Below are 24427 nucleotides of genomic sequence, written 5' to 3'. Positions count from 1 at the left end.
GCCTGTGAAGGCTCCGTCCACGGAGGTTTCCAGCACCAGACTGAGGGACCTGCCCGGTGTGGCAGCTGCCCTGCCTATGAGTGGGAAGTAGTGCTGGAGCCCTCCTCGGGCCTCTCTCAATCTGGGCACACACTCAGCGAGGAGTGAGCAGAACCGCAGGGCCCGCGGGGTTCCCGGCCGCGGACTCTTGGCACGGGCAGGCTGCGGAGCCACAGGGGAGCTGGACTGGGGCCCGTCGAGCCTCGCCCGTCGCGGCTCTCAGCGCAGCGGAGGGTCCCGGACGACGATGCCTCTCTCCGAGGTCCCCGATCCCCGTCTGGATGTGAACAGGGAGTTGCTTTCCCGTCCCATCATCCCTTAATGGGGTGACTTCAATTTCCCTGTCCCGGGACGGTGCTAGCGGTCCCTTGGCCACGCGTAGGCGCGTTCTTGGCTTCGCGCGAAGGTTTCCTCCTCCCCTTCGCGGTTTTTTTTTTCGCGTGGTCCATCTGCAGGCAGGACTTTCCAAGAAGCGATTCTTGCAAAGCTCTTTGTTCCCTCCAGTGACTCACGCGTTTCCCTGCCGTTATCACGGCGTTGTCAGAGGCTTTGAAGTCGAGTCATTTATTATTTTCCCGGAGCTGGCCCTGTCCTGCTCTGCTGATAGAGTGGGGTACGTTTCCACTCGGGGTTTGATCTCTGACCATGCTGGTGGCACGCTGGAAAGTCACTTTCGATAAACCTCGGCAGACTCTGCCGGACAAACTGTTGCAGCGCTAATGACAGAGATAATCCTTCCCCTAATCTGCCTAGTAATCCATTTCAAGCCAGTGAGAATTTTTAAGGCTTTAATCAGTGAGAGTCAGTTAGGGAATTATTAACTGAACCTCCGCCAAGCGACCTCGTCCGGAGAGGGCAATGGGAGTGGGAAAACAAAAACCGCAACAGGGCCCGATGCTGTCAAAATGGATGCGCGGCCTGGCGAGAGGAGCTGTCGTGATGTGTTGTGATGTTACGGCGGAATTGTCTTAATTTCAAACGCCGCGAGACACCCCGCGCCATCGATCCACTCGATGCCCGCTCCGAGTCCTCTGGTGGGCTTTGAGGGGCGAGAAAAGGACTTTGGGGGTAGGTAGATCCGCGAAGGTGCCCCCTCCCCGCCTAAACCTGCAGGAAGGCTAAAAGCTGGTCGCTGCCAAGGCGCGTTGCGGTCAGTGGCTTGTGGGGAGAGGTGCCGGGGCTGCTCGCCCGACGTGCGGAGAGAGTCGGCTTCAGCGACTCCTCGAGCTGCCGGAGCCGTTCCGGGGCGGCGGGACCGGGTGGGGGGGGGGACGTCACCAGCGAGGCTCCCCCCCCAGGGCCCCCCCATCCCCCGTCCCCCGCCGGGTCCTCGCCGCGGCCCCGCCCCTCTGCCGGCGGGAGAGCCGCGGGGTCCCCCCGACGGGGGAGGCCCGGCCCCCCCGCCCCCCCCCGTTGCTCGCTGATTGGCTGGCTGCGGCGGTCAGCGGCACGCGCCCGGGGATGTCGTTATAAGACTCCTCGCGTGCCGGGCCGCCGCGCCAGCCGGTCCGGCCTCCCCGGAGAGCGCGGCAGCGGCCCGACCTGCCGGCCACCCCGGGGCGGGGCGGGCAGGGCGCGGCAGGGCCGGGCAGGGCGGGGGCCCGCGCCCCGCCGCCCCGAGCGGGCCGGCGGGAGAGGCTGCAGGCCCGTCCCGGCGAGGCTTCACCCACCCCTTGCCCCGTCCCAGCCTGTCCCGGCCCGTCCCGTCCGGGACCGGGCGCACGATGGAGACGGTGCTACTGGAACACTTCCCCGGGGGGCTGGACTCCTTCTCGTCACCCCCCTATTTCGACGAGGAGGACTTCTTCCCCGAGCCGCCCCCGCGGGACGGTCTGGCCGCCGACGGGCTGCTGGAGCCGGACGTGGACTTCCTCAGCCGGCAGCTGCAGGAGTACTACCGCGACGGCGGCGAGTCCGACGGCGGCTACCGCTGCCCGGCGCCGGCCGCCGCCTTCCCGCCGTCGCCCGCCTCGCCCGGCTTCGCCTACGAGTGCTGCGGAGCGGCGGGGGCGGCTCTGCTCTCCCCCGGGGGGCGGCTCCAGGCGCTGGGCTCGGCCAAGCGGCGGCGGCGGGTGCGCTCCGAGGCGGAGCTGCAGCAGCTCCGTCAGGCCGCCAACGTGCGGGAGCGGCGGCGGATGCAGTCCATCAACGACGCCTTCGAGGGGCTGCGCTCGCACATCCCCACCCTGCCCTACGAGAAGCGGCTCTCCAAGGTGGACACGCTGCGCCTGGCCATCGGCTACATCAACTTCCTCAGCGAGCTGGTGCAGTCCGACCTGCCGCTGCGCAGCGCGGGCAGCGAGAGCCCCAGCCAGCCCAAGAAAATCATCATCTGCCACCGCGGCACAAGTAAGTGGCGGTCCGCCCCGGCCCGGCTCCGCGCTCCGCAGGAATGCCGGACCCAGCAATAACTCCCTGCCTTTCTCCCCCCTGTCCCCCAGGATCTCCCTCCCCGAGCGACCCCGACTACGGACTCCCCCCTCTGGCCGGTCACTCGCTGTCGTGGACTGACGAAAAGCAGCTCAAGGAACAAAACATCATCAGGACAGCCAAAGTATGGACCCCCGAGGATCCACGGAAGGTGAACAAGCAGCCGTCCCGCAACGACATCGAGAACGAGCCCCCCTTCGACTTCGTGGCGTGAAGCGTCGCGCGGGTGGTCCCCGCCCCCTCGCCCTGTACATACTGTATGTAGAGACCTATATTGTAAATGTAATTTAAGATTCAGACTTTAAGGGCAATCAACTTTATTTATCTATTTATTACGGAGTAGTGGTAATGAGGTAGAATCATCTGTTTTGAATATATAATTTATATAATTTATCATGATTTTTTAAAAAGATATGCAATAGTTTTATTCCACCAGCACCTTTTCCTTCTTTTATTTTTGGGGGAAAAAAAATGGCAGAACCTGTGAAAATAATTTATTGTCTCACGTGGACTCTTCCTATGTTTGTTAATAATAAAACCCGGATTGTACCTTGTGGAGGAGTGTTTTTTCTGGGAAGCGGCTGCCGAGAGGACCATCCCATCCTTGAAGGAGCCCTGCGGTAACCGCTCGTTCCGGTCCCGGGCAGGCGGAGTGAGCCCCACGGGGCCAGGAGCTAGCCCCAGCCCTCCGCCCTCCGCCCAGGTGCCTGCCCCTCTCTGCCCCATCGCCGGCTCGGGAAGCTCTTATACAGCGACAGGGGGACGGGGACGTGCGGGGCCACACTGTCTCCTTCTCTCCACCCCCTTTGACGTCCTCTTCTGAAGTGCCTCCAATTGATGTCTTTGTCTATTTCTAGAAGGTCCCCTCCTTTCAGTGCGTCTGCTCTGGCTTCTTGATGAAAGATCGGAGCCCCGAAACACCAGCCTTTGCGAGGGTGTGTGTTCCCCGCCTCTGCCTTGTACTCCTGGCCCCGCTGACACGGGGATGGGCGCGCTACCCGGAGCCCGACAAAGCTCTTCCCAGAAATCCCCAGGGAGGAGGGGAACCAAGTTGAGGGCCGGGCAATTTTGGCCCCAGCGGGTGAATGGCCCCGCTGCTGAGATTGTCTGTTGCCTGTTGCCCCCAACCTTCCTTCGTCGTCATCCAACGCACCCCCCGAGCCTGATAAAAGGGAAACAGCCCCGCAACTCCTCGCCCTGGGTATGCCGAGTCAGAGGGAGCGAGGAGGCTGGAGGAGAGGTGGTAAAGCTACTGTGCAACTGGTGGCAGAGTCACTCTGGTAGCCACAGCTCAGCGTGCCCGAGTGCTGGCGGGGCGAAGGAGGGGGGGCGGCGGCTGGGCTGCACCTGCCCGGGGGCGAGGGGAGGGGGCGGCGGGGCCGGAGGGCTGCAAGTGCTACCGGCGGGGGCGGAACGGGGGGGGGGGGGGGGGCGCCCGGCGCTGCAGGTGCTGATTTTCCCGTGGCACCCGCGACTCAGCCCCGACGGCTCGGCCGTAGCCCCAGGAGAGCCCCAGATGCCCGGCCCGGCCCGGGGCCGGAGCAGCGCTGTTCCCGCGCGGTGCCCAGGCGGATGGGAACGGCCCGGGTGAGCCAAGGTATAATTATGGCTCATCATATAGTGTACATCTCTCCCTCCCTCTCATTTTTCTTTTTTTTTTCAAAGCTGCCGCGAAGTGGGAGCAATATGTTGCATGCATGCTAATTGCATTAACCTAGTTAAACACATTTAGTTCCCTAGCGCGGATGGCATGGATCTATTCCAATAGCAATTAGAGGAGCTACTTACCCACACAAACACGCCGAGGCAGGGCCGGGATGGCAGGGAGGGGGTGGGGACGGGGGTAGCTTTGCCTATTTCTGTGCTCATTCTTCGCGTGAGCCCCGGCTGCCGGCGGGGCTGCCCGGCTGCGAGCCTCGGTGTCATTGCGGCACCGGTGTCATTGAACTTAAACGGGGCTCTTTGAGAGAGAAAAAGAGCCGACCGATAATTCGATCTTGTCCTGTATTAGGACCTCATTAAACACAGAAAGTCGCTTTTGCACAAATGCTTCCATCAGGCATGTAATCTCATTACACTCATTAGAAAGTCAAATGTTAGTTGGACTTCAGCTTAATTATAAGTTATGGAAGTGTTGTACCGCTTCCTTCTGTGTATAGCCCCGTCCGTCTCAATTGGCTTTGGCGATGCGGTCCCCCACAATTAAAACACTACAATCATTGTTATGTGGCACCTTTTCTTTGGCGTGCCACTTTTTTGTGATTCAATGCTTCAACACATCCTTTAGTATGGTGCAGATGAAGCGGAAGAGCCGGCCTTCGCATGTAAAACACCAGGGTCTCTATCTTGTCACTCTCCCGTCTTGACTTGGCAAGTCCCTTTAAACGCAATCTTCAAAGAGACTGACAGCTCCTTTTGATCGACTCATCATCCATTCACCCCAGCGCCGCGCTCCTGCGACAAGATCCCGCCGCACAGGGCAGGAGGAAAGTGCCCGCGCAGGTCCCCGGGGCCGGAGGGACCCGGCGGCTCCCGTAAGCCCGTCCCGCAGCTTGTGCGGCAACCTGGGGTGGGGGCGGGAGGATGGGGGTGTGCTGGTGGGGAACATGGTTCGGCGCGATAAGGATTTCTGTGGAGCAGGCGTGACTGCCCGCCACGCAGCTTCCCATTCCCAGACGCCTGCCCCTGCTCCTCCCTGCGGCCGTGAGTGCAGGAATCGCAGTGATGGCTGCACCTTCCAGCTTTGCCCCGGGACGCCCTGAGCAGCGGCTCCCCGCCTCCCCCCAAGTCCTTGTCCTGCTCCCGGAGCCCCTGCCGCCAGCCTGAAGCCTCTCACAGGCTTCCTTGGGGCCGCCTCTTCACGGCCGCTCTGCCTCGACGGGACGGGCCCTGTCCGGCCCGCCCCGCCCTCCGCCCCAGCGGCCCCCCCTCCCCCCAAACCCCCCGCATCCCTACGGAGGCTGGCAGCTACAAAGTACGGCAGGGGATAACAAAAGAGGGGCAAGTCCCTAGCCCAGATTGGGATGGGAGGGGGTGTCAGGGACACTTTTTGGCTGATAACTTCCCGCAGGCTCCTAGGAGGGAGGTGCGGACCCTGGGTGTGCGGCTGATTCTCTCCTCCTGGGACCTGCGTCACGCGTGGTGCTCCAGGTGAAAAAGACAATTGTCCGAAGTGGACGTTTGTCCGTTAAAAAAAACTCCAACAACCCAGTCCCCAAAACAACACCAACAGAAACACCACCCCCCCCGAAACCCAAACCCCAAAAGAGCGGAGGCATCATCCTGCCCGCCCGCACTGCCAACCCTGGGATGGGGAGGCGTGCGTGCCTCCCGAGCCGCGTCGTGCGCGGGCAGGGGCTGCCGTGGGCACTGTGAACCCGTCCCGCCGCGGTTCCCAGGGTCTCTCATCTGCCGACAGTCGGGCGAGCGCCCTGCGAGGCGCGGGGCGTGAAGCCTCCCCGGCCCGGGATCCCATCCCTCTTTCATTCACGCATCTCTCGCTGGCACCGAGTACCAGCTGCGAGGCCGAACAAACACCAGTTGAGTGTCCCCTGGTAAACCTCCCGCTTTCCAAAGCAACCCGCAGCCGGTGGGAATGGTCCTAAATAACTCCACAACAAACCGCGCTGCCGAAACCTGGAAGCGTGGGCGGGAGGCGATTCCCACGACGGGGCCGGGGTCTGGCCAACAGGTGCTCAGTTTGGCGGAGGGCGCCGGGGGAGCCCGGGGAGGCAGAGCCGCCGCTGCCAGAAAGCAGCCCTGCTCCGGCGCCTCCGGCTTTACATGGCGTGGAAGCCGCAAACAATCGCAATGATATCTTTATTGCTAGGTTCATGTCCTGGGCTATAACATATCAATCCCTGTCGTGGTTCTCTCGGATGCACCTGGTATTTCAAACTTGTTCTTTTTGTGCTTCTGGGTCCTGGACTGCAGCTGCCTAAAGCGAGCAAAGAGAGAGGCCCTTACAATGTGTCCAAGACGTGTTGGCATGGTTTGCTTGTCTTTAATGTACCATTAACCATTGTCTTTACACAATATGGGAACTGTAAAGCATGACATGTGTTATAATAAAACACATTTTCAACGATACACTTGGACTGGGAGCTGGGATGCAAGCAAACAAACAGGCCCAAATCTTGTTTTGTCTCCCTCGCTAAGCCTACTGGCAATTAAACTTAAGACCACTGCTTTCCCCTGATCAGCCAATTAAATTTTATGTCTCCTAATTTTTCACATAGAAAAAAAGTCTCAGTGCCGGCCCCTAAAGACATTGATTTTCTTGCTATCACCTGGCGCTCAGGCCTTAGTTCCATTTATCAAGAAGGGAAACGTCAGGCGTTACATAAAGTGACTCTGTTACCATAAGGCTCTCACCATCCTGCCCCATTGTTTTCCCTTGTTAATAACTCATTACCAGGATTTAACAAATCAACCATTACATATGTTTTGTGTCTCCATATTTTGATCCGTACGATTAAGCAGATGTTACGATTGAAAATTGAAAAGTCCAAGGCTACTCTCGTCTGAAAGAAAGAGGGCAGCCTCAAACAACGAGCTAACAATGAGATTCAGAAGATCTTCAGAAAAACATTTACGACCAATAAACAGACTCCAACCTGCTCCATTTCAACCATTGTGCGCCTTGAGGGAATAATTAAGTTGAATAGGAAGAGGTCCGCGGGGTTTTCAATGCCAAGCCCACAGGTGCGGGGTGGCACGATGAATGATCCGCCTGATTTTTGCCAGGCTCAAGGGCCCTTCTCCGGGCCGGGCGAGCAGATACGAAATATTGTCATTTCTTTTAATTCACGGCGTTACTCTCAGGGCGAACAAAGGGGCGGGGGATGAATGGCTCCGGCTGCAGCCCAGGCGCGCCCGGCCGCCGCTGCCCTCGCCGGAGACCGCCCGGCGGGGACGGGCGCGCCGCTGCAAGCCGCTGCCGCGCCGGGGGCCCGCCCCAGCGGGCACGGAGGGGCCGCTCGCCCCCCTCGCTCCCTCCCCGCCGCCCGCGCCCCTCGCGCCGCCCACTCCGCACCCCCGCGCCCCGGCGCCGCGCCGCCCCCGCCGCCCGCACCGCCGCGCGCCTCGCCGCGGGGCCGGACTCCGCGCCGGCGCGCGTGCGCCCCGCCGCTCCCCGCCGCTCCCCGCGCCGCCGCCGCAGCCGGGAGGAGGCGGGAGGGGCGGTCCTGCTCCGGGGGCAGCTCTCGGCCGCAGCCCCCGCCGCGGCCCCGCCGCCGTCGGGGCCCCGGTGGGCGGTGGCGGGCGGCGACGGCGAGGCTCTCCCGCCCGGCGGCCCGCGTTGCGCATGGAGGTCTCCAAGAGGGGGCCCGGCTGCCGGGCGTCCCCGGGGACGAGACCGACGCCGGCTCGGCGCGGTGGCCGCGCCGGTCGCGGCCCCGGGGGGGCCCCCACGAGGAGCCGCCGCGCAGCGCCGCCGGGCCTCCTTCTGGAGGCGGCCCCGCCGAGCGGAGCGGGGCTCCCCCCCGGGCGGCCCCTGGGGCGGAGGCGCCGGCGGCAGCGCTCGTCTCTCTGGCCGCCGGCGTGGCGCCCGGCCGGGCAGCGCAGCGTTGGCTTCCGAGAGGGACCCCGCGACAGCGCCTGCACCCTATCCCGCCCCGGCGCCGGGCCCCCAGCCTCCGCCCGCTGTCCCGGCTCGCCACAGCCTCCTGCTTTCCCCGTGCACCTGCTCCGCGCAACCTGTCACGCCGAGCGGCTTGGAGAGGACAGGGGAGGCCCTGTCCCGCTGCACTCACCCCGCTCGGGGCATCCCGCAGGGCGGCCCCGGGGCATCCAGAGAAGCCTCAGGCACTGTGTCCGGTTCTGCCCAGCTCGGTTGGGCTACGGCCGCCCCGGTACCCTCGACTCTCGCCGCTCCGGGATCTCCGGTTGGAGCGGCGCGGCCCGGGACCGCGGCCCCGCCGGGCGGGGACTGCACGCTTCCCGCGGACGGGTAGCGCCGAGGGGTCGCACGGACGGGCGCGTGCCGCCGCCACCGCCCCGCACCCCGACGTGGCCCTAAGCCCGCCCGTCGCCACGGGGCGCGGGGACAGGGCCAGGCGGAGGGCAGCACTCGGTGGCGGAGATCCGCACCCGCTGCGACAGCAGAGGCTGTTCCTCGCTCTGGGAAATGTCTCCCCCGGGCCCCTCGACGGCTGCCCGGCTCCGGAGTGCATCGGGGGCCGGGGCTGGTTATGGGCGGCCGCTCATCGCCCAAGCGTTCCGCGCTCCGGTCCCGAGGAGGGAGACGTGTCGGGAGAGAACCGCCGCCCGGCCCTGGGTCGGAGGACTCCTCCACAGATGGCGGGCGGCGGGATGCTGTCGGGATGGGACAGGCACTCCCGATGGCGCCGACTCCCACCCGAACGAGACTTCGGGGAGCTGCCCCTCAACCACTGAAGCGAGAGGTGGACCAGGAGTAGACTGGGTGGGCCCGCAAGGCTCAGACATCCCCGTGGGTGCATGCTCACTGCCAGTGGCCTTGGCCGGCAGAGTTTTAGGTAGAGGGGGAAAGCACCAGGGCCTCGGCTTGTGTCAGGACCAGACGTGCCCGTCGGTGCGGGAAGCGGCGGCATTCGCGCCCCGACGGCGCGGCCGGCGGTGCCGTGGGCTGCGCGGAGCCCTGTGGCCCCTCCTTCTGCGAAGCGCAGCCCGCGACACTGACCTTCCGGCGGGGGGGACCGGAATGCGCCTTTCACGGAATTAGCCGCACAGGCGTCTCGCCACGACTTTTGTTCCCCGCCACCGGCCAGAGACACGGCGCCCGCTATGCCGCCAGCTCGTCCCGTTCCGTCCCATCCCATCCCCTCCCCGACGGCTCTCTCCGTGCTCTGCCCCGACAATGCCGCGAAATGCATCACTGTCACCGGGCGCGGCTGACAGATGAGGCGAAGGCGCGGAGCCTTCACCAAGGTCAAGTTGAAGATGCCGGTGGTGCTATGTCCGGCGCCGGTTGATGTTGAACAAAGGCCGGCGCGGGGCCCTCGAGGGAGGGTCCTCCCCGACGTTATATTTTTTACCCACTCCCGCCCTTCCCCTTCTCCCCTTGGTGTTTGCCAGGCGTTTCTGCGGGGCGCGGCCGGAGACGCCGGGGCGCTGCGCGGTGCGGAGAGGCGCGGAGTGCCGCGGAGTGCCGGAGCTCCAGGCCCTGCGGGGCGTGCGCAAGGCCGGGCCGGGCCGTGCTGGGCCGGGTCGGGACACGAAGCTCCGGCCGCAGACACACACGCGGTCTCCGCCTTGAAAGAAACTCTGCAAAGCGCTCCGGGGTCGGTTTTACCCCGCGTGCAGCAAAAGTTTTGCAAACGGAGTCTGGTTAAACAAACACTTCGCCCTTCGCCCGCTCCCGCTCTCCCTCACTCTGTGATGATTGATATTTTTTATTCAGCCAACTTTTATTTACCTTGCAAAAATGTTGGGGACAAATGTGATAAATTACAGATATGCAAATTTCTTTGAATGGCGTTGTAAGTGTGTCTCGCTGGAGCTGAATAAGTCCTTGCAAGTCGGTCTGCGCGCACTCAGGACCCCAGGGAGCTGATCAAAGCACCCTTTCTCTTTCATCCCCAGTATTCTCCTCCAAACTATTTCGATACAATATGTTTCCATGATGCACTTAATGTGCTAGGGACACAGAACTCATTACAACCTAGCTAGTTCTGCCGACCCCTTTGTTCAGAGGCATAAAGTTAAAAAAAGAGGAGGGGCGGAGGGGGGTGGGGGGAGCGCTGCTAGTTGCCAGCTTTCTGAAATGTTAAAGCATGCGTCATTTTTCACCAGGTCTCGTCTTGATATCCTCAAAAGACAAACTATGAAACCGGCCTCAGCCCTTTCTGGCATTAATTACGCTGCTGTCCAGCCGATCTGTTTTTCCTATTATATGCATTTCTCAGCGGGGATTTTTTTTTTCCTTATTTGCAAGACTAATGCAGCTGCAAGTGGAAGTATGAATGCGTTTTATCGGGATAGAAAGAAATAAGTGGAAAGGATGAAAAAGATGTCAAAGTCTCTACTGATGCTTTTTTGTTGTTGTTGTGTGGGGGTTTTCTTTTGCTTGCCCCGTATTTGGTGCAGCAGCTTTGCAAAAGAATTTTCTATCGCCCTGTGGCGTTCATTTTTTTTTTTTTGCCTCGAATTAGAGGCATCTTGGAAGAAAAAAAATCTCAGCCGGAGGCTGTCGAAAGCAGGTTACACGTTTATTGAATGCCGATGCTCCCAGCATGTCTTCTTCTCTTTTTTTCTTGCCAGGGAAACCCAAGTATTTTTGGAAATGTCTGGAAACCTTCAGCCCCGCGTTGAGGGCGAGCGGTCGCCAGCCCGCAACGGCTCTGGAGGACCCGCTCCGACGGGGTGACAGGGCGCAACAGGCTCGGTGGCAGCGGCCGGCGCGGCTGTTTACGGGGTGATTGGTTGACGGAAATGGCTGGCAGCCAGTTCTGGGAAAGATTCCAGACCTGACTCCGATTAACCCTCTCTGGTGAAACTCTGCTGGAAACCAACTCACCAGCAATTGCCATTAATCTACTTACTAATTAAGCCAATTCATTTCTAAAGGAGAAAAATTCCTTTCTTTGGCCAAACTGATGGGAGGAAATTTGAAAGAAGCGCCAAACTGTGTAACTGTAATTCAGCCAAGGACTGCTAAAACAAGGTGTTGATATATAGCTGGAGATTTAAAACAAGTTTCTAGGGCAACAATCCTTTGGAGACGGTGGTATATAGTGCATAGTAGATGAAGCTCGAATAATGGTGGACTGCAGTGTGCAATTGTACGGACATTGGTTGGAACCAGGACTGCTTTTCCCAATTAAGCCGCTCAAGGCTTTTACTCCTAATAATTTATCTGCCCAGTTTAAACGTTTCAGCCTTGGGCGACAGCTACAAAGAGCATCTCTGCCGGCATGCAGTCAACACAGTTGTAGAAACTTTTGCCCAGTGTTGGCTTTGATACCTCCAGTTCCCCTCGCTCCGGGGTCCGGACGAGCCCAAGAGGACACAGGGACAGAGGGACACAGGGACAGACCCCCGTGCCTGCGCGGATCTGCCCAGGATCCCGGCGGTGCCACTCCGGAGGACCTCAGCGCGGCGGGGGCATATTTTTATTGAGGTTTCAGCTTTAAGCGAGCAACGTTTAGCTCCTAAGCACACTATCTACGCCGGGGAGTCAAATCCCATGGAGACATGGTCCCCAGTCAAGGCCGCGCTGAGCTGGCCCGGAGGATAGGGTGGTATTTTCAGAGCAAGCCGCCACCTCTTGAGTCTCTGGCAGAGGTGTCACCTGCTAGGTGAAGGGAAGAGGTGATGAGTGGGGGACTTCGCCCCCGTCTCGGCGCCTGCAGGAGGAAGGAGCAGCCCCGGGCCGTCCGCCCCATCTGCTGGCCCCGCCACCCGCATCCCTGCCCGCATCCTCCCGCGGGGCCTGACCCTAGCCCAGCCAAGGGCTTCCGCTGTCCCGGGCGCACCCGAGGCACCTTCACCCTCAGTTTTGCCTCTCACATGCACCTGCTCCCATCCGGGCCGCCCCACTCTTTCCTCCTCGACGCCTTTCTCCTTCCCGCATCGCTTCCAAAGCAGCCCCGCTTGGCCCCACTGCCTCCCACTTTGTCCCGTCGATGCCACTGGTGACTGGCAACGCCAGCGCTCCTAAATTAGTGCCGAGGAGTGCGGGCCCGACGGCAGCGCAGAGCAGGAAATGGGAGGGACCGTCGATGCCCAAATCCTCTCACCCTGCGCAAGCTGCGCACTCCGCGTACCCCATCTCCCAGGGACCAGGAGCTGCCGATAAAAGGCGCAGCCCCCCAGAGGAACCGGCGTGCGAGAGACGGCAAATTCAAGGGCAGATAGTTTAAAATAAGTGTAACCATTCCCTCGTGTTTCGGTGGGGTTTTTTTTAGGTGCAGGGCGGCGAAGGACAATTGCCAGAGTAACAAATTAAGCGTTCAGTGACTCCGTCTCCGGACAAGGCGGCGGTGGTCAAAGCGCTCGGCGGGGGGTGGAAGGATGCTGAGCTTCGGACATGCACAAACCACCCTCCCGGAAAGCAGCAGCCTCGTGGCATTTCTCGGAAAGGACAAGATCTAGTGAAATACACTTGTGTAACCGAGTGATGACAGCAGAACTATGAACACAACTTCGAGAAGAACGGGGAAACGTTCCCTGCAGCAGCCGACGGCAAAACCGAGCCCGCGGCTATAGGTAGCGCTGGATACGTTCATATCTCGAGCAAACACTCAACTTCTTCATTTAAGTCCCTCTTTGAGATCATAAAAAATAGGATGCGATATCCTAAAAAGACTAATGACATTTCACAGGTAATGCAATTTAGAAAGAAACACTTCCATGTTTTCTTTTCCAACAATGTGCATTTTTGTAAACTGCTATAAATTGCAATTCAAAAGCCCTGATCTCGCCATCCCCAATCATTTTTTATACTGATCAAATGAATGCAGATACTCCCATTTGGGAGGGGCGACATGACATTTCACTTGGCAGTTCTAAACAGGTCACGGACCTTTCACAGACCCTAAGGCAGTGGGAGGGAGCTCTTTACGAAACCGTGTAACCAAATCAAACCAATGGTTACCCCTTTTCAATACCGTTGGAATGGTTTGCACAATGCTATTCACATAGCAGCAGAGAAACTGAAAGGATGGTCATCCAATGGAAATTTCTTTTCTTTTGTTTAAACTTGCAGAGCTCCCCCAAAAAATACTAGAAAACAATTACTTTTTGTATGACAAAAAGATAAACACTTCTACGTACGGCTGTACGTGGACACCACGGCCCTGTGCGCGCCGAGATGTTTATACACATATAGGCACACATCTGTGTGTGGGGATGTACATTTATTGGAGATGTTGCTTTGTTAGAAACCGTAGGCACAAAGACACAACATGGCTGCCCTGGAGATGACCTATTGCTTTCAAGTTGCTTGAACACATCAGAATTTCTATTGTTGAGGTTGATTAATTGAAACTGATAAGTTACCATGAATAAAGATTGTTTTTCTGTTTAATGTGGTGGGCCTGATTTGGTAAATGCTTCATTCATGTAGCCTTGCAGTGCAGCATATGGGCAAGATTCATTCAGTATCGCAAACATATACAATTTATTATGCTTGTATGGTCACAGCCAAAAGGCCTTTCTATTTTAATGACAAAGTTTGAATGAAAAATTCCATTTAAAGAGTCACTAACATGAAATGCGGGTTTGTAATTTATTCGTGTTGCCGGCTGCTGCCGGGGGACCGAGCGCCTCGGAGGAGCGGAGCCGTCGCGGGCCGTCGCGCCAGAGCCCGCGCCCCGGGGCCGCTGCCCGCTCCACGCAGCCCTCGCCCGGCCCACGCGTGGCCAGGGAGCCCGGCACACGCCGCCGGCAAACATCGCCGTCGCGCAGCTCCCTCCTTCCCCCGACGGGCTGGCGGGGAGCGCCCGCGCCGGCCTGCAGTGCCTCGTCTCCGGGCAGCGCCGCCCGCGGGCACACGGACGGCTCTGCCTGGGGCCGGAGCTGCCCGCAATGCCGCGTGCGTCGCGCCCTGCCCGCGCCGGTGGCGGAGCCGCAGCCCGGCAGCCGCCGTGCCCTCCCGGTGCCCTCCCGCCGCGCCAGCCACGGGGATGTGTAGAGGCGTCCGCACCGGCCCCGGGTGCCCCACGGGTGGCAGCAACACGTAAGGGACGTAGGAGAGGCGGAAGGGTTCATCCTGCGCACAGAGGCTCGCACGGGGCTTTGCGCTACTGCTCAGCAGAAGCCTTAAGCACCACTGTGGCCAATGGGATATTTTCCTCAACGTTTTAAACCCTAAGCCATCTCTCTCCCTATCTCTTGTTGGGTAACTACTGTTTCAATCCAGGTGGGCCTGAACCTCGGCCTCGCTTCTGCTTCAAAAGCCCATGTCATTTTCTGCATCCTCTACTCTCAGTAGCGCAGCTCCAAACAGCAACACCTCACCCAACAGAGAAAAAAAGAACAAACTGGAAACAAAAATGTGATGAGGTCCTGCCAGGAGCTACTGTGTGGGGCAAATCACCACACTGCAGTCTGCTGATCCTGTTCCTGACTAGTTGAGGGGATTCATAAAACAACATTGAACAAAATCAGCTTATTGGACTGGCAAAGTAGAGCTGATCCACCATCACAAATAAGTCATTGAATATGTGGTTGAAAATTATGAAAAATCCCTTGAAAGAGCCCTTTCAAGCATTTTTTTAAAAGAAAATATGACCTCTTAACCTCTTCTTCCACGATTGACAGAGTAATTTGAAACAGAAACAATGTAATCTATCAAAATAAGTTGTGTTACTTCTGTAAATCAGATATTTATGTTTGAGCTTTCTCTCCCTGACAAGCTGTAAAGGCTCACTGTTATTCCAAGGTTTTATCTCTGAGATACTTGTCCTTTCTGCTCATTAAGAGTCTGTCTACAGATTACAAAGTCAATAGATGCAAACACCGGACTGTGAGAAAACTCTCCCTGAGTACATAAAAATCAACTGCAGTGGATGCTATACAATGGAAAGCATAGATGTTTTTAGGTGTTCGGTTTTATCATCTTTAAACAAGGAAGAGAGTAAATACTGTGGCAAAACTTCAGCTCTCAGTGTTGCACACTTCCTTTTGCCATTCTTCAAGGTGGATCTCTGTGCGCTATCATTTCTTAACGGCAGACAAGTGGAATAGAGTGGACAAGTGTTTTGAGTTTTCTACTCATAACTACAGCGCTGACTATCAGTCCACCTACTAAGTGGTGGACATGGACAAGATGACTTTATAGCTGCTTTTATGGATTATCCTGTAAAGAAATGACTGAATCCAGTGAAACTCTTTCACTTCATTAAACAACTGAGGGATTCTGGGCCCTGGACAGGTTCCTTCAGTTGTTGGGAGGTGCCTCTGGGCACAGGTTTTTCAATATTTCCTTTCCTAATATGTCCAATTTATTCTTTGTGTGGGTTTTTGTTTTGATGCTTCAATAGACACATCCCCAATATTCCTCTGTGCTCACTCCTTAAAGTGAGAGAAAAATAAAAGATACAGTCAAAACTCTCAGCCTTAACTCAATCTATGAGAGGGCACTTAGGTATGAGTGAAGTGCACAGCTGGATGCCAAGCTTTTGAAAAACAAGTGTTAACTTCAAGAACACTATTTTAAATACCTGCAAGCTGTATTTTGGACCATCTTTAAAAAACAGGTTAAAGAAAGATGATTTTCAAAAGCATTCCTGTGGGTACTGGTATGTCTGTGGTGGGGAGCTGCTCCAGAGGAACCTGCTGTCTGCACCAGCACTGCTGCTGTTGGTGATGGGCCCAGTGGTTGGTGGCCATGGGGATGGGACACTCACTCACATGCTTTTGAGGTTTTGCATGGCCAAGAAGAAGCAAGGAATCTATGGACTTGGAAAGGATATTTAGCTAATCCTGTCATGTGCTTACAAAATGTGTCTGTTTATCAGGTATTTTTAAAAGGGAAATATAGCAGAAGTCAGGAAATAATGTCCCTGTGCCAAGAACTCAGGCAATCTGCTCATGCCACCAGCACAGGTCAGAGCCTGCTCCTGTCACGTGTATCTGAGTGATCGAGATGGAGTCTCTCAGAGCAGCTGCCCAGTCAAGGTGGTTGGTGGCCTGTTGGAGGGATAAGACAGGAGCTACAAGGTTGTGGCTTCCCAGGCTTAAATCCAAACCCAGTCCGAGACCAATGGGTCCTGCAGGGCCACCTCTAGGCAGGATAGATCATGGAGGTGCCCATGGGCACAGAGTGTGTCCATGGGGCTGACTGGTGGGGAAGGGCATGGGATGGGCAGAGGTCTGACTCCAAGAAGCTTGTGACTCCAAGCAGTACATCTCCTAAAATTCCAAATAGACACAGAAGGTTCATTGCAGTCAATATTGAATTAGGACTCTGTGACTGTCCCTCCTGTATCACAGAATCATAGATTTGGGTTGTAAGGGACCTTAAAGATAATCTAGTTCCACCTGCCCTAACACAGCAGGGACATCTTCCACTAGACCAGGTTGCTCAAAGCCCAATCCAGCCTAGCCTTGAACATTTCCAGGGATGGGGCATCCACAGCCTCTCTGGGCAACCTGTTTCAGTGCCTCATCACCCTTACAGGGAAGAATTTCTTCCTTACACCTCATCTAAATCTACACTCTTTCAGTTTAAATAGGACTCCTTGTCCTATTACTGCATGGACCTGTAAAAATATCCCTCTCTGGCTTTCCTGTAGCTCCCATTTAGGTACTGGAAGGCTGCTATAAGGTCTCCCCAGAGCCTTCTCTTCTGCAAGCTGAACAACCCAACTCTCAGTCTGTCTGCACATGAGAGGTGCTCCAGATCTCTGATCATCTTCATGGTCTTCCTCTGAAGTCACTTGAACAGGTCCTTGTCTTTCTTATGCTGGGGGCCCCAGAGCTGCATGCAGGACTGCAGATGGGGTTGCACCAGAGTAGAGTGGAGTGGAGGGGTAGAATTCCCTCCCTCAACCTGCTGGCCATGCTTCTTTGGATACAGCCCAGGATACAGTCATGATATAACTGGCTTTCTGGGCTGCCAACGTGCATTGCTGCAGCACCATGTATCAGTACTTCAGCAATAATACAGGTGGAAAACACATATACTGCAAAGAAGCCACTGAATTGTTTATTTTCTTAGTACTTTTTGTGTCTTGCTTATTCTACTAGCAGCAGTATCCAAACAAGAGAGGGCATAGAGGTGCAAAGCAGCCAAATATGGCCAAATATACCAGATTACCTTCAAATACTTCACTCAGATATGGAAACACAGCTGAGGTTGATTACTATAGAATATTCAACACAGAATAGATCAATTGTCAAAAAGAGACTTTGCAGGGCAGAAAAACAATTGAAAATATTAAGAATTCATTAGAATTATTCCTATCCTCTTTGAGGGGAAAATGTAGGGCAGACATCACCCAGTGGTATAGGTCTATACCTGGAATGACACTATGCAGCACTGGTAATCGGGACAATTATTTCTGTATGGCTTCAATTATGCATGTAGTCATTACACCCTGCAATCTAATCAACTATTCATGAGAAAGACATCAAGCTCTATGCAGAAGACAAAACATCACTGTATGTTGGAGGAGCCTTCTGTTGAGTCCCAGTTTTCAACATATCGCTTTGCATAACTGAACTGATGGATTTATTCTATTTTCATTCATTTTAAAGAATCAGGGTTAGGATTACTTCAAAGGGAATTGATAAAGAACTTTGTTTCTAATAATTTTCTCTAGTTCAGGGAATATTTTGCTTTCAATAAATTTGATGATGCAGTGAAGATTTTTGTTAGGCTAACTAATGCCTTTAAAAAACAATTAAGCAATGAAAACAAAGCACAGTACAACATCAAACAAAACCAATCCCTGGAGTGACATATAGAAAACCCACACTTTCTCAGACCTTAGAAACAATTTCCAATTAAAGAATTCATGTTACAGGACTATTTTCCACTACTACTTAGTGGGAAAATCAGAGCAAAGCACCCTTGACATCTTAGGTTCTAGACTGCTACAATGCCAGAGGTGGGTCCTAAAAACAGTAGGATCAATTCATCTTCCACCCAAGTTGTTCACTTTGTGTACTCCAGCAAGTTCCAAAAGTAACCTGAACTTCTAACTTTGAACCTTGGTAGGTAAGAGGTCTGTAATAGTTAAAGAAGACATTTACAATGTATCTATAAGTGCTATGGATAGCTTCATATACTCTAAACATCGAGTACCATCAGAAGAAGATGAGCAGACATGCTGGTCTTGTTGAGGAAACAATTACTGAAGTATTTCAGAAATAAGAATATTCTCAATCACATTATTTCCCTTTGTGCTCCACATTGCTCCACTGAAGCTGGTAACAGTTCTTTTAAACCACTAGCAAAACTCAGTAACTTTGTTTCTGAAGGTGTGATTTCTTCCTGCTTCCACAGCTACAACTCATCTGATCATCTTTCAGAAATACAAAGGTAGAAAAGGTAGCAATTCTTTACATTTATAAAGTCACTGAGAAATGCACATCTGAAGAATTACTTATACCAAAACTTTTAAGTTTTGGTTTTAGCCATAAGAATAAACACTAGATGAAAAGACACTGGATGAAAAGAGTTTTATCCAAACTCTTGATATTAAGCAGATGTTTTAAAACATATTGCTGGAGAAAGAATCACAAGGCTCAGGTAAAGAAAGTGTGGTGCTGTATATCAAACCAAAACCCCCAGTAACTAAAGAAACATAATGAACAGTGAACAATTTTTTAATAGCAAAGATACTGAAAATAAAGGTAATATTACAATTTTGATGTGTTGCTGTTGAAGTATTGTGCTGACATCTACCCCATAACAAACAAAAACAGAGGTTAAAAAAGTTCTCATAATGTTCTTCAAATGCACAATTCCACGGTGATATTATTAGAATTCAATATTGAAACAGAATCAAGTTCATCTGTGATTTGTCTAAGTAAATAGAAAGCCAAGCTACAGTTAAGTTCATCTGAAATCCAGGAAAGAGAAATGAAATTAAAACTGATCTTAAAAACAAGAAACACAAAACCACCACAAAACACAGAAATACAAACTATTCTTATGTTTAGCTTAGTAATGAGTGCTTGAGGAAAACTCCCTGAGAGATATTTCAGGTACCAGCTTTTAGGTCAAACCTAATATGGCCTTAATTCTTGAGAAACTATTTTAGGGCCCCACTTAATTTTAATTAAAAGAAGCATAAATATTTGCACTGAGTTTTGAGAACTGGAAATGTTTCAAACAGGCAAATATATACTGACAAGTTTGCATTTCTGCATATAACCATTTCTGTAAAAAAAAAAATCTGTCCCCCGATTTTTTATGACATGAATAAGTCACCTTTATTTCATCTTCCTTAAGAAAGTAGTTTTACTCAGTTTAATAATTTAGTGGCCATGTAATCACGGATACAGTGGACTTGACTGCTGTTAGAAACAGACACGCTAGGCTACTATGTAGCCTCTTAATACCTATAATTTGAAGCACTTCAGCATCCAATACTGCTTTTAAATTATTTCACTTTTTAAAAAGATTTGCTAAGCTACTTCTATGTTCTCTTCTGAGAGAAGCATGTGAAAATCGATTCATCCTTTGCTATTTGCAGACTTGTTTAGAGAATTGAAGTGAGATGCTTCACGATGCTTTTCCACTGAAAATCGTTCTTTCTTAACTTTATGTGGATTGATGGTTAAAATGGAAAGCTCATTATTTTTGTAACCTTGATATCTTTTCTGTAATTACCTATAGCAGCCTGAATGATGTCTTACTCTTCACTATCCTTTACTTAAATACATTTATTCTTCCACTTGAATATCTTCTGGTGCTATGTTGGCTCCTGCATCCCTATCATCTTCTGTCATAAATAATTGCAACATATAGGCCTTTCTGTTCACATTATATCAGATAGCAGAATTTTGGACAATAATTCCCATTGAGTATCATGTATTTCTCATAAAGATTCTACCTGTGCTCTCAAATTGGCTATAGAAGACTCCATCCCCTGAAGTAATCTGATAATGTATCCACCGAGGTTGAGGTATTAGGCTTAAAAGGCAGCAAAAGAAATTGAACTCTTTCAGTTAGGCAACTGAAAGTGTTCACAACTTTAGAATCTCACTCACTTCTTATTCAAGTAATTTTGGCTTTCCCATTTATTCTAGCACTGGATGAATCAGGCTTACATTGGCCTTGATAACCACTGAGACAATAATACTTCAGTTCCTATGCAGGTGATTACAATTGCAGCTACATACATATATTTTATATTAGAGTTGACTTTAAAACTGAATCATAGAATGGTAAGGGTTGGAAGAGACCTTTAGAGATCATCTAGTCCAATCCCCCCTGCTGAAGTAAGCTTTTTCACAAAAGCTTGTTACTGCATGCACTTGAAAACAAAACCCAGAAGATCTGAATATATTCAACATTTAAAAAACAATGACGCAAAATGTATGTAAATAATCACAATTAATATTGTAAAGAGATGGGAAATTCCATATATGGCTGCAGTAAGTCAGTCTGACATAGAAACTCTCCTACTGAACACTGAAACAATCTTCCGTTACACAAATGATAGATGTTGACTCTTGGATATATAAAAGCTTTATCTTATGCATCACTAAATTGCCAAAAATATTGTCAAATACAGAACATATTTAGACATTATGTTTAGGAAAAAAAAAAAGAGTCGTTACATACCAAAGTCGAAGGCAAATATACCCTGAATTGCTTCATACTTCTTGTCTCTTTTTCAATGAAAACAGGACAAGCCACCTGTAAGAAATGTGTTCATCACATACTAAACACATTTCAAGAAGATGCAAGTGAAGAAATGAGAGAAATCCACATTTGCAAAAGATTTTTTATAAGATGTAACATTTTGTTGACTCTAAATGAATATGGAATTGCTGTCACTGTATAATCAGTCTTAAATCAGCAGAATGTGTTTTAACTTGGCCGTACCTGAACTGTACATGTTTCACATTGAGAGTTGAATTTCTTGCAAATGAAGCTGATATATGATTTTAATAAGGTGGAAAAAAAATCACTGGAAAGTACTATTTTAATACATCCTTGTCTTCAAACATCCATTACACTAGTGATGGTAAACTCATGTTGCTTTCAGTTGCTGTCAGACCACACAGAATGGGACAAAACATACAGAACTATATGAAGGGAATTCTTCTGTTTAAGACTAGCTGCCATGCAATAAATGGATTTTAAACATTTGCACCTCACAATTATGTTCTGCCAAAATAATAGTTGTTTTTAATTGCTCTGAGCATGATGTATTGTATCTCTCATTTGCAAGAACACAACATGACATGAGTTAGAGACAATATGAAGTTGTGGTAATCCATGTCCATCCATTAGCTTGTTGTCATTATTAAGAATTATCATAGGATCATAGAATGGTAGGGGTTGGAAGGGACCTTTAGAGATCATCTAGTCCAACCCCCCTGCAGAAGCAGGTTCGCCTAAATCAGGTCGCATAGGAACATGTCCAGGCGGGTGCTGAAGACCTCCAAGGAAGGAGACTCCACACCGTCCTTGGGCAGCCTGTGCCAGGGCTCCTTCACGCTCACAGTGAAATAGTTTTTTCTTATGTTTAAGTGGAACTTTTTGTGTTCCAGCTTCATCCCATTACCCCTTGCCCTGTTGCTAGACACCATTGAAAAAAGGGATGTCTCAACCTTCTGACACCCGCCATTTAGGTATTTGTAAATATTGATAAGATCCTCCTACAGTCTCTTCTTTTGTAGATTAAACAGCCCCCGTTCCCACAGCCTTTCCTCATATGAAAGATGTTCCATACCCCTGATCATCTTGGTGGCCCTGCACTGGACTCTCTCCAGCAGTTCCCTGTCCCTCTTGAGCTGAGGAGCCCAGAACTGGACACAGGACTCCAGCTGAGGCCTCACCAGGGCAGAACAGAGAGGGAGAAGAACCTCCCTCTACCTGCTGGCCACACTCTCCTTGATGCATCCCAGGCTGCTATTGGCCTCCTTGGCCATGAGGGCACATTGCTGGCTCATGTTTAGCTTATTATCAATCAGGACCTGGGAAGGTCTCTCTCTGCAGAGCTGCTCTTCAGCAGGTCAATCCCCAGCCTGTACTGGTGCAATACATTATCATAATAATATATTATGATATATTATTAAAAAGACATTTAAACTAAATTTGCAAAATACCAAAATGAATATAATGTAGCAGATGTTGACATTCACTCAAGAGTTGTAAAGATAAGAGACTCTTAAATATAGATGGAGCATATTAGTTCTGCTTAGCTGCAGCCTATCTCGTATGATCATTAATCAGCTGAATTTAAGTTCAGAGCACTTTGACCATCAGTGGCTAATCTTAGGAGCCACTTTCATTTAAAATAACATTGAAGACTCGTCAAAAAAAGCCCTGCAGTTAAACTTATTTAAAGAAGTCAATCAATCAAAGAATTACTCATTGCTCTGCCCAATTCACCGGTAATAAACGGGAGCTTTGGCTTTTTTCTCTCCTCACTAAATTCACTGATCTTTGCCTCTTCTCTGACATATTTTTTATAAACTCCTGTATATTTCCTTTGCATATAAGTTCTATAGGGTATCTGGTACTAGAACTCCTAAATTCGATTCATTCTACGGTGACTCTTTGCAAAGAGTTCCTTGAGAGTTGATATTAAAGATGTAACAATAAAAAGCATTTTAGCAATGAACATCAAGTAGGGTTGTGAATACGGTATCTTTTTGATATATGACTGTTTCTTACATTTTTTAGGAACAAAGATACAGCGTAACAGAGCAGACTGTTATAGACTTAAGAGCTACATTCCAGTTTTCATCTGATTCCATACTACTGAAAAAACTGTGATAAACACACATAAAAATGACAGAAAATGCAAATAAAAAACCAGAGTAAACCAGAAAAATATAACCAGATGTGTTGATAGTTTGCATTTCTTTAACATATATATATAGCTGTGTCATAAAGAAATAATTTTACACAAGTGCCACAAATACCATGATACAAAAGAAAGTTAAGGTATTCCAACCAATACTCTCTGGTACAACTTTAAAATCACCAGTTACAAAAATAAGGACTTTTTAATGGTTTTTTTCAGGCCTCAGATGAAAAAAGTTAAGCAAACTCTATCAATTAGTGAAATCAGAGCAAATAACCAGCAAGTGTTCAGCAATTCATGGGGCAAATATACATAAAAATGTCATTCATATATTACATTAAATGTATGAGTAAGGTAACAGACCTTAGGTATTGGAAACATCTGTGAGTAGAATATACACTTTGATTTGAAAATACTGTCCTTTTCCTGTCTGTAAATTTACTATGACTTTAACTACAGAATGCTGATATTTTATCTAAACAATGAAAAATACTACTTATATTCTCAAGGTCCTGTTCATGAGGTAATTTGAACAGCTGTAAAATTTTTCCTCTTTCTTTACAAAGAAAGATATTACACTGCAGAAACAGTCATTTTTAATGAATGGAAGCAAAAAAACCCTCAAAAAAAAGTTGAAAATGATTGTTATCAGGTGATAAGAATTTTTCTTAAATAAGAATATGGAGTTTAAATAGTTTGCATTATTTCCCCTTGTATTTGTGAGGAAAGAGTGTTAAATGGCAATGAAGTATATTCTCTTATGCCTCAAAATCATCACAGAGTTCAGCTCCAGTAATAACTAAAAGGCAGTTCTGACTGATAGTCGTGTTTGAACCTATATAACTCAAATTGTTGATATATATGAAGATTTTTCAAGTAAAAAAACCCTGTATAATCATAGAATCATAGGATGGTAGGGGTTGGAAGGGACCTTTAGAGATCATTTAGTCCAACCCCCCTGTAGCAGTAGGATCACCTAGATCAGGTCACATAGGAACATACCATTTTATATTAGCTGGTACCTTTCATAGCAATTAGAATGGACAAAAGTACTAGAAATCTTTTAGTCCTGTGCCATGTTTGTCTCTGACTGTAAAACCAGATATTCATGGACACTTTAGCTACAAACAGTAAATTAAGAAAGATATAAAGGAAAGCTTAAAAGGATTTAATTGTTATGAACAATGAAAGAGAATTGACATTAGAAGTGCTAACTAAACACATTTACATTCAATACTCTCTAGATATTTTTTAAGCACATCCTTCACCAGGCTACAGAGTCATAAGACACACAGAAGATATTTTGGCCACAAGAGGGCTCACATATTTTATGGTTATATTTTAAAAAATATGAGTAGAATAAAATCATAACATTATCCAGAATAAATCCAAGACAAATATCTGCTGCCCTGATAGTCACACTGTGATGACAAATTAATTTGTATGATTCTTTAATATACTATCAGGAAAAAGCTAAGCAAAAATAAGGATGTTCTTACAGACTATTTATATCTCACTATTTATTGGCTTTCCATAAA

At 50.8% G+C, this 24427-nt stretch overlaps 1 protein-coding gene across 1 annotated transcript; it reads left to right on the top strand.

Moving 5' to 3' along the window:
• The first annotated feature begins 1763 nt into the window (after window positions 1–1763).
• PTF1A (pancreas associated transcription factor 1a) lies at window positions 1764–2683 on the top strand. The gene is made up of 2 exons (XM_061997192.1): window positions 1764–2388; window positions 2481–2683. The coding sequence occupies exons 1-2, from the start codon at window positions 1764–1766 to the stop codon at window positions 2681–2683; spliced, it is 828 nt and encodes a 275-aa protein (XP_061853176.1).
• The last annotated feature ends 21744 nt before the right edge of the window (window positions 2684–24427 follow it).

The sequence above is a fragment of the Colius striatus genome, chromosome 5 (assembly GCF_028858725.1).
Source record: "Colius striatus isolate bColStr4 chromosome 5, bColStr4.1.hap1, whole genome shotgun sequence".
Taxonomy (NCBI): Eukaryota; Metazoa; Chordata; class Aves; order Coliiformes; family Coliidae; genus Colius; species Colius striatus.
This window is presented reverse-complemented; position numbering and strand designations above follow the sequence as displayed.

What these genes read in the sequence shown, in the direction of transcription:
- PTF1A (XM_061997192.1), top strand. Translation starts at nt 1,764, where the DNA reads ATGGAGACGGTGCTACTGGAACACTTCCCCGGGGGGCTGGACTCCTTC. An exon ending in CATCTGCCACCGCGGCACAA is followed by an intron (nt 2,389 to 2,480) that starts GTAAGTGGCGGT and finishes CCTGTCCCCCAG; the next exon opens with GATCTCCCTCCCCGAGCGAC.